Source organism: Syngnathus typhle, linkage group LG1 (genome assembly GCF_033458585.1).
Source record: "Syngnathus typhle isolate RoL2023-S1 ecotype Sweden linkage group LG1, RoL_Styp_1.0, whole genome shotgun sequence".
In the NCBI taxonomy this organism is placed as follows: domain Eukaryota; kingdom Metazoa; phylum Chordata; class Actinopteri; order Syngnathiformes; family Syngnathidae; genus Syngnathus; species Syngnathus typhle.
In genome coordinates, this window is record NC_083738.1 from 4,080,778 (window position 1) to 4,091,828 (window position 11,051).

Consider the following 11,051-nt stretch of genomic DNA (forward strand, 5'->3'; position numbering starts at 1 on the left):
TTCCAAATATTCAGGAAAGGGTGGCTTGTATTTTTCTCATTCCGAAAATTTTCCGATTCCGCAAAATTCCCCAAATTCCGACAAATTTTTCCCCATTCATTCTTAATGGCACATTCGACATTTCACATTTACGTCGTTCCAATTTGAAATTCACATCATTCAGCACATTCTAATCACATTCGGAAGGATTCTCGACATTCCCAAAATTCCCAAATTCGAAAATTTCACGTTTTCACGTTAAAAATTCCGACAAATTTTCACAAAATTTCGTTTTTCACCTCTAACTTCTACATTTTTCAACCGATTCAACTCGTTCCAACTTTCAACTGTTCATCTTTTGCCTACCTATTCCACAACGTCCCACTTACCAAAAACTTCACATCTTTTATTTTGAAATTCAACCAAAATTCTCTAAAATTTCGTTTTTCTACTCTAATTTCTACATTTTTCAACCGATTCAACCCATTCCAACTTTCAGCTGTTCATTATTTTTCTACCGATTCCACAACTTCCCACTTACCAAAAGCTTCACATCTTTTATTTTGAAATTCACACCCAATTCCTTTTCCCTTCTCATTTCTACATTTTTCAACCGATTCAACCCATTCCAACTTTCAACTGTTCATCATTTTTCTACCTATTCCACAACTTCCCATTTACCAAAAACTTCACATCTTTTATTTTGAAATTCACACCCAATTCCCTTTTCCCTTCTCATTTCTACATTTTTCAACCGATTCAACCCATTCCAACTTTCAACTGTTCATCATTTTTCTACCTATTCCACAACTTACCAAAAACTTCACATCTTTTATTTTGAAATTCACACCCAATTCTCCAATATTTCATTTTTCCCTTCTCATTTCTACATTTTTCAACCGATTCAACCCATTCCAACTTTCAACTGTTCATCATTTTTCTACCTATTCCACAACTTCCCACTTACCAAAAACTTCACATCTTTTATTTTGAAATTCAACCAAAATTCTCTCAAATTCCGTTTTTGTACTCTAATTTCTACATTTTTCAACCGATTCAACCCATTCCAACTTTCAACTGTTCATCATTTTTCTACCTATTCCACAACTTCCCAAATACTTCACATCTTTTATTTTGAAATTCACACCCAATTCCTTTTTCCCTTCTAATTTCTACATTTTTCAACCGATTCAACCCATTCCAACTTTCAACTGTTCATCATTTTTCTACCCATTCCACAACTTCCCACTAACCAAAAACTTCACATCTTTTATTTTGAAATTCACACCCAATTCCCTTTTCCCTTCTCATTTCTACATTTTTCAACCGATTCAACCCATTCCAACTTTCAACTGTTCATCATTTTTCTACCTATTCCACAACTTCCCACTTACCAAAAACTTCACATCTTTTATTTTGAAATTCACACTCAATTCCCTTTTCCCTTCTCATTTCTACATTTTTCAACCGATTCAACCCATTCCAACTTTCAACTGTTCATCATTTTTCTACCTATTCCACAACTTCCCACTTACCAAAAACTTCACATCTTTTATTTTGAAATTCACACCCAATTCCCTTTTCCCTTCTCATTTCTACATTTTTCAACCGATTCAACCCATTCCAACTTTCAACTGTTCATCATTTTTCTACCTATTCCACAACTTCCCACTTACCAAAAACTTCACATCTTTTATTTTGAAATTCACACCCAATTCCCTTTTCCCTTCTCATTTCTACATTTTTCAGCCGATTCAACCCATTCCAACTTTCAACTGTTCATCATTTTTCGACCTATTCCACAACTTCCCAAAACCTTCACATCTTTTATTTTGAAATTCACACCCAATTCCTTTTTCCCTTCTCATTTCTACATTTTTCAACCGATTCAACACATTCCAACTTTCAACTGTTCATCATTTTTCGACCTTTTCCACAACTTCCCACTTACCAAAAACTTCACATCTTTTATTTTGAAATTCACGCCAAATTCTCCAAATATTCTACATTTCTCAAGTAATTCAACACGTTTCAACATCGTTCGGCAGCATTCCCCGAAAAAGTTATTCATACATTTCGCCTTCACACGCAATTTCTCCAGAAATTGCAAAATTCTAGTTGTGTGAAGGCGAAGGCCTTCACACATATGTTATTCTACTCCATTTACTTTATTATTATTATTATTATTATTCTATTTTATTCCCGCCACTTTTTTGTCCCGCTTCTTCTTCCACAAAATTCATCCGATTCACTCCATTCCACTTTTCACGTATTCCAAATATTCACGACATGAGCGCTTGTATTTTTCTCATTCCGAAAATTTTCCGATTCCGCAAAATTCCCAAAATTCCGACAAATTTTTCCCCATCCATTCTTAATGGCACATTCCACATTTCACAAAATTTCGTTTTTCACCTCTAACTTCTACATTTTTCAACCGATTCAACCCATTCCAACTTTCAACTGTTCATCTTTTGCCTACCTATTCCACAACTTCCCACTTACCAAAAATTCCAAATTTTCAAATTTGAAATTCAACCAAAATTCTCTCAAATTCTGTTTTTCTACTCTAATTTCTACATTTTTCAACCGATTCAACCCATTCCAACTTTCAACTGTTCATCTTTTGCCTACCTATTCCACAACTTCCCACTTACCAAAAATTCCAAATTTTCAAATTTGAAATTCAACCAAAATTCTCCAAAATTCAGTTTTTCCACTCTAATTTCTACATTTTTCAACCGATTCAACCCATTCCAACTTTCAACTGTTCATCTTTTGCCTACCTATTCCACAACTTCCCACTTACCAAAAATTCCGAACTTTCACATTTGAAATTCAACCAAATTCTCCAAAATTTCGTTTTTCCACTCTAATTTCTACATTTTTCGACCGATTCAACCCATTCCACATTTATTCCCTTTATTCATCTTATGCTTACCACATTCACTCCCATTCACCCCCACTTCCACTATGCTTACACAATTCAACCCTTGACCCCCAATTCCAGTGTGGCGGCCATCTTGGATGACCCTGAAGTGCCACCAATGAACCCAGAATGAACCGGAAGTGCCCCAAATCAAACCGAAAGTGACCCCAAATAGACCGGAAGTGACCTCAGGTAAACCGGAAGTGACCCCAAATCAAACCGGAAGTGACCCCAAATGTACCGGAAGTGACCTTTTTAGACCGGAAATGACCCCTAATAAACCGGAAGTGACCTCAGACGAACCGGAAGTGACCCAAATTAAACCGGAAGTGACCCAAATAAACCGGAAGTGACCCCAAATAGACCGGAAGTGACCCCAAATAGACCGGAAGTGACCTCTGGTAAACCGGAAGTGACCCCAAATCAAACCGGAAGTGACCACAAATGAACCGGAAGTGACCTTTTTAGACCGGAAGTGACCCCAAATAAACCAGAAGTGACCTCAGCTAAACCGGAAGTGACCTGTTTTAAACCGGAAGTGACCCAAATAAACCGGAAGTGACCCAAATTAGACCGGAAATGACCCGAATCAAACCGGAAGTGACCTTATTTCAACACTAAGTGCCCCAAATAGCTACAATTGCTAACTTTTTCGTTTTTTGTCCGATTTAACCCGTTTCAACATTTTTACCCCAAAAGTGAACCTCTTGAGGCCGTTTTTTGTTTTTTTTCCAAATTTAGAAAGATTTTGGCGCAATTGCTTTTTTTATTTTCCCATTCATTCTCTATGGGGATTCAACATTTGCTCTAACTTCTATATTTTTCAACTGATTCAACCCGTTCCAACTTTCAACTGTACATCTTTTGCCTGCCTATTCCACAACTTCCCACTTACCAAAAATTCCAAATTCGAAATTCAACCAAATTCTCCAAAATTTCGTTTTTCTACTCTAATTTCTACATTTTTCAACCGATTCAACCCATTCCAACTTTCAGCTGTTCATCTTCTGCCTACCTATTCCACAACTTCCCACTTACCAAATATTCCAAACTTTCAATTTTGAAATTCACCACAAATTCTCCAAATATTCTACATTTCTCAAGTAATTCAACACGTTTCAACATCGTTCGGCAGCATTCCCCGAAAAAGTTATTCATACATTTCGCCTTCACACGCAATTTCTCCAGAAATTGCAAAATTCTAGTTATTATTATTATTCTTCTATTTTATTCTCCTCACTTTTTTGTCCCGTTTCATCTTTCACATAATTCATCCGATTCACTCCATTCCACTTTTCACGTATTCCAAATATTCAGGAAAGGGGTGCTTGTATTTTTCTCATTCCGAAAATTTTCCGATTCCGCAAAATTCCCAAAATTCCGACAAATTTTTCCCCATCCATTCTTAATGGCACATTCGACATTTCACAAAATTTCGTTTTTCACCTCTAACTTCTACATTTTTCAACCGATTCAACCCATTCCAACTTTCAACTGTTCATCTTTTGCCTACCTATTCCACAACTTCCCACTTACCAAAAATTCCAAATTTTCAAATTTGAAATTCAACCGAAATTCTCTCAAATTCCGTTATTCCACTCTAATTTCTACATTTTTCAACCGATTCAACCCGTTCCAACTTTCAACTGTTCATCTTTTGCCTACCTATTCCACAACTTCCCACTTACCAAAAGTTCCAAATTTTCAAATTTGAAATTCAACCAAAATTCTCTCAAATTCCGTTATTCCACTCTAATTTCTACATTTTTCAACCGATTCAACCCGTTCCAACTTTCAACTGTTCATCTTTTGCCTACCTATTCCACAACTTCCCACTTACCAAAAATTCCAAATTCTCAAATTTGAAATTCAACCAAAATTCTCTAAAATTTCGTTTTTCTACTCTAATTTCTACATTTTTCGACCGATTCAACCCGTTCCACATTTATTCCCCTTATTCACCTTATGCTTACCACATTCACTCCCATTCACCCCCACTTCCACTATGCTTCCCACATTCACTCCCATTCACCCCCACTTCCACTATGCTTACACAATTCAACCCTTGACCCCCAATTCCAGTGTGGCGGCCATCTTGGATGACCCTGAAGTGCCACCAATGAACCCAGAATGAACCGGAAGTGCCCCAAATCAAACCGAAAGTGACCCCAAATAGACCGGAGGTGACCTCAGGTAAACCGGAAGTGACCCCAAATCAAACCGGAAGTGACCCCAAATGTACCGGAAGTGACCATTTTAGACCGGAAATGACCCCTAATAAACCGGAAGTGACCTCAGACGAACCGGAAGTGACCCAAATTAAACCGGAAGTGACCCAAATTAAACCGGAAGTGACCCAAATAAACCGGAAGTGACCCCAAATAGACCGGAAGTGACCTCTGGTAAACCGGAAGTGACCCCAAATCAAACCGGAAGTGACCCCAAATGAACCGGAAGTGACCTATTTAGACCGGAAATGACCCCAAATAAACCGGAAGTGACCTCAGCTAAACCGGAAGTGACCTGTTTTAAACCGGAAGTGACCCAAATAAACCGGAAGTGACCCAAACTAGACCGGAAGTGACCCGAATCAAACCGGAAGTGACCTTATTTCAACACTGAGTGGCCCAAATAGCTACATTTGCGCTAACTTTTTCGTTTTTTGTCTGATTTAACCCGTTTCGACATTTTTACCCCAAAAGTGAACCTCCTGAGGCCGTTTTTTTTTTTTGTTCCAAATTTAGAAAGATTTTGGCGCAATTGCTTTTTTTTATTTTCCCATTCATTCTCTATGGGGATTCAACATTTGCTCTAACTTCTACATTTTTTAACTGATTCAACTCGTTCCAACTTTCAACTGTACATCTTTTGCCTACCTATTCCACAACTTCCCACTTACCAAAAATTCCAAATTCGAAATTCAACCAAATTCTCCAAAATTTCGTTTTTCTACTCTAATTTCTACATTTTTCAACCGATTCAACCCATTCCAACTTTCAACTGTTCATCTTTTGCCTACCTATTCCACAACTTCCCACTTACCAAAAATTCCAAACTTTCAAATTTGAAATTCACCACAAATTCTCCAAATATTCTACATTTCTCAAGTAATTCAACACGTTTCAACATCGTTCGGCAGCATTCCCCGAAAAAGTTATTCATACATTTCGCCTTCACACGCAATTTCTCCAGAAATTGCAAAATTCTAGTTATTATTTTTTTTATTATATTTTATTCTCCTCACTTTTTTGTCCCGCTTCTTCTTTCACAAAATTCATCCGATTCACTCCATTCCACTTTTCACGTATTCCAAATATTCAGGAAAGGGTGGCTTGTATTTTTCTCATTCCGAAAATTTTCCGATTCCGCAAAATTCCCCAAATTCCGACAAATTTTTCCCCATTCATTCTTAATGGCACATTCGACATTTCACATTTACGTCGTTCCAATTTGAAATTCACATCATTCAGCACATTCTAATCACATTCGGAAGGATTCTCGACATTCCCAAAATTCCCAAATTCGAAAATTTCACGTTTTCACGTTAAAAATTCCGACAAATTTTCACAAAATTTCGTTTTTCACCTCTAACTTCTACATTTTTCAACCGATTCAACTCGTTCCAACTTTCAACTGTTCATCTTTTGCCTACCTATTCCACAACGTCCCACTTACCAAAAACTTCACATCTTTTATTTTGAAATTCAACCAAAATTCTCTAAAATTTCGTTTTTCTACTCTAATTTCTACATTTTTCAACCGATTCAACCCATTCCAACTTTCAGCTGTTCATTATTTTTCTACCGATTCCACAACTTCCCACTTACCAAAAGCTTCACATCTTTTATTTTGAAATTCACACCCAATTCCTTTTCCCTTCTCATTTCTACATTTTTCAACCGATTCAACCCATTCCAACTTTCAACTGTTCATCATTTTTCTACCTATTCCACAACTTCCCATTTACCAAAAACTTCACATCTTTTATTTTGAAATTCACACCCAATTCCCTTTTCCCTTCTCATTTCTACATTTTTCAACCGATTCAACCCATTCCAACTTTCAACTGTTCATCATTTTTCTACCTATTCCACAACTTACCAAAAACTTCACATCTTTTATTTTGAAATTCACACCCAATTCTCCAATATTTCATTTTTCCCTTCTCATTTCTACATTTTTCAACCGATTCAACCCATTCCAACTTTCAACTGTTCATCATTTTTCTACCTATTCCACAACTTCCCACTTACCAAAAACTTCACATCTTTTATTTTGAAATTCAACCAAAATTCTCTCAAATTCCGTTTTTGTACTCTAATTTCTACATTTTTCAACCGATTCAACCCATTCCAACTTTCAACTGTTCATCATTTTTCTACCTATTCCACAACTTCCCAAATACTTCACATCTTTTATTTTGAAATTCACACCCAATTCCTTTTTCCCTTCTCATTTCTACATTTTTCAACCGATTCAACCCATTCCAACTTTCAACTGTTCATCATTTTTCTACCTATTCCACAACTTCCCACTTACCAAAAACTTAACATCTTTTATTTTGAAATTCACACCCAATTCCCTTTTCCCTTCTCATTTCTACATTTTTCAACCGATTCAACCCATTCCAACTTTCAACTGTTCATCATTTTTCTACCTATTCCACAACTTCCCACTTACCAAAAACTTCACATCTTTTATTTTGAAATTCACACTCAATTCCCTTTTCCCTTCTCATTTCTACATTTTTCAACCGATTCAACCCATTCCAACTTTCAACTGTTCATCATTTTTCTACCTATTCCACAACTTCCCACTTACCAAAAACTTCACATCTTTTATTTTGAAATTCACACCCAATTCCCTTTTCCCTTCTCATTTCTACATTTTTCAACCGATTCAACCCATTCCAACTTTCAACTGTTCATCATTTTTCGACCTATTCCACAAATTCCCAAAACCTTCACATCTTTTATTTTGAAATTCACACCCAATTCCTTTTTCCCTTCTCATTTCTACATTTTTCAACCGATTCAACCCATTCCAACTTTCAACTGTTCATCATTTTTCTACCTATTCCACAACTTCCCACTTACCAAAAACTTCACATCTTTTATTTTGAAATTCACACCCAATTCCTTTTTCCCTTCTCATTTCTACATTTTTCAACCGATTCAACCCATTCCAACTTTCAACTGTTCATCATTTTTCTACCTATTCCACAACTTACCAAAAACTTCACATCTTTTATTTTGAAATTCACACCCAATTCTCCAATATTTCATTTTTCCCTTCTCATTTCTACATTTTTCAACCGATTCAACCCATTCCAACTTTCAACTGTTCATCATTTTTCTACCTATTCCACAACTTACCAAAAACTTCACATCTTTTATTTTGAAATTCACACTCAATTCTCCAATATTTCCTTTTTCCCTTCTCATTTCTACATTTGTCAACCGATTCAACCCATTCCAACTTTCAACTGTTCATCATTTTTCTACCTATTCCACAACTTCCCACTTACCAAAAACTTCACATCTTTTATTTTGAAATTCACCACAAATTCTCCAAATATTCTACATTTCTCAAGTAATTCAACACGTTTCAACATCGTTCGGCAGCATTCCCCGAAGAAGTTATTCATACATTTCGCCTTCACACGCAATTTCTCCAGAAATTGCAAAATTCTAGTTAATCAATGACAGTCACACATAGGGTTGTCACAAAAATCAATTTATGGACTTTTTGTTTGATGAATAAAATGAACAGAAAAGTTATTTTCCCGAGTCAATAAATAGTCATTTATATGTATGTTTGCATACGTCATCACCGTTTATTTGCGCTACTTCTTCCGTCTCCTATCTGTCACAAGTTGGCAGTCACATGCTCACATAAACACCAGGAGTGGAGCGGCTTGTGAAAAATGGTTCGGTTCACCTCTTACATTTCGGTTCGCTTGTGTTCTGTCAGTTCATTGGCACGCCCAACTCATTTTCTCGTTCATGAATGAGGCATAGTTGTGTACAGTAGTGTGAATGGTTGCTAAGTAGTGCAGTGTGAGCTGATGCAACCATGCTATCCTCTCTACTATTTCATTGCTTGTTTATGAAATATTGGTTCTGTGAACATTCGCGACATCAATCAGGAAGATGGTTAGTCAGATTTAAATCAGGCCCCATGAAAGGCCACTTCCGAATCAACTATATTTTGCTCTCTGTCCTTTTTTAAAGAAATATATTAATTGGGTCATTATCCTATTTGCTGGCCCGTGACCCACAACAAACTACTTTCAGTCTTTTCTTGGGGTCCCATTTTTTTTTTCCCACAGCTGTTTTGTTGGCTTTTTTTTTTCTAATTATTATGATTGACCTCACACACATCAAAATTGCGGTTTTTCAGTACAGAATGCCTAATAATATTTCCAGTTTATACCTCTATGTGCCGAGGAGAGTTTAACTTGGTCACTAATCCCTTCCTCTTTTTGCCAAGGCACTCCTTCAGCTGTCCTACCTGGACGCTCTGTATGGTTACAGTTTAAAGTTGCTTCGCTACGCTGACACAACCACTCTGGCAAGCGTGTTGAGAGCCGACTGGACCTTCTATTCGTCTCACCCGGCTCTCTTCCTATCCACCTACCTGGCCCACGGTCTGCTGGTCGATTATTTTGAGAAAAAACGTCGCTGTGGCATCAGAAGCCAGGAGGACAGCAGCACCAACTTGGAGTGGCTGGCCAGTTTGTGGGAGTGGTACACATCGTATCTGCTTCACCCCATCGCATCGCTACAACAAGTGCCATCAGACTGGGAGGATGACCCCAACTTCCTTTTTGAGCGTTTGGCTTTCCCCGATCTCTGGCTCCGCCCATTAGTGAGCATGGACTACATTAAAGCTTTACCCGCATGGAAGTTCCGGTGTGACGGCGCAGACGTGCCGGAAAAGGAGACTGATTGTTGTTACTCAGATACGGACAGCTGTGGGTCAAGTGACTGTGCGACACCAAGCAGCCAACAGCAGGAGAGCGCACAGGATAGCAGCACACACTGTCTCGACAGTATCGCGGAGTGCACGTGTACTGCTGAGGCCTCGACGTGCCGCTGTTGCCAGGGCAACTTAGATGCATCAGCTGAGAGAGTTTCTCGGCGCGAGCGCTGTGACCGGTCAGGTTGGCCCCGTGACGTTCTGCGGTGCTCCGAGTGTGTCGTGTGCCTGGAAAACTTTGTGAGTGAAGAACTTCTAATGGGTCTGCCCTGTGGCCACGCCTTCCACCAGCACTGCATTGTGGTATGGTTAGATGCGGGGCGACACTGCTGCCCTGTGTGCCGCTGGCCCAGCTACAAGATGAAACAGCAGCACACCGCATGTGCACGGTAGTCTTAGTTGGGACACTTAATGGAAAGAAGCCTTCCTTTTTCCCTGTCTTCTCTTTCTCTTCTCTAATCATGATTTTTGGCTTCATTAGCGCAAGAAGGAATTGTGTTGCACAACTTGCTTGGGGTTAGGGTTAGACATGGAAGGGATGCCAAAGCTAACTTTGTGTGTGCGCGTGTGCGTGTGTGCGTGCATTTGTGCGTGTGCGTGCGAAGTTAATGTCACGACAGTCAATCTGCTTGTTTCCATTTCTGTGCTGAATATGCTGCCAAGAGCTAATAAATTTGTAATGGCCAGTCACCACCTGTCTCTGTAAGAGTTAGGGTGTCAGAATTAGGGGCATACATGGATTCCTAAACATACTAATGTCAACAATGTAGTATGTTGATGTACTCAAGGCTATGTACTTGAATTAACTTGTTTGAATTATAAACAAAAATACATTGAACAATCACGACAGCTAGTTAGACCAAGCTTGCCATCAAATAGCAGAAATTATGTTTAATGTTTATTTGAATAAAGACTTATGGGGGAAGTTGGTTGTTGAACAATGTGGAGCACCTCAATACAAATAAAAAAGTGTCACACTCAAACAAGAGCCAGTGCAACAATACATCCATCCATCCATGTTCTAAACCACCTTTCCTTACGAGGGTCGCGGGCGTGCGACATTTCAGTCGTCTTCGGGCAGTAGGCGGGGAGGCACACTGAACTGGTTGTCAGCCAGTCGCAGGGCACACAAAGATAACTATTCGCACTCACACCTACGGGC

The 11,051-nt window shown here is 38.4% G+C and overlaps 1 protein-coding gene across 1 annotated transcript in view; it reads left to right on the plus strand.

Annotated features, from left to right (window-relative positions):
- The window catches only part of rnf103 (ring finger protein 103), an 89,170-nt gene extending 78,356 nt beyond the window's left edge, over positions 1-10,814 (plus strand). The window contains exon 7 of the mRNA XM_061287439.1: positions 9,401-10,814. Within this exon, the coding sequence (XP_061143423.1) occupies positions 9,401-10,282 (882 nt within the window). The 3' untranslated portion in view covers positions 10,283-10,814. The remainder of the gene's footprint in view (positions 1-9,400) is intronic.
- Positions 10,815-11,051: the final 237 nt, after the last annotated feature.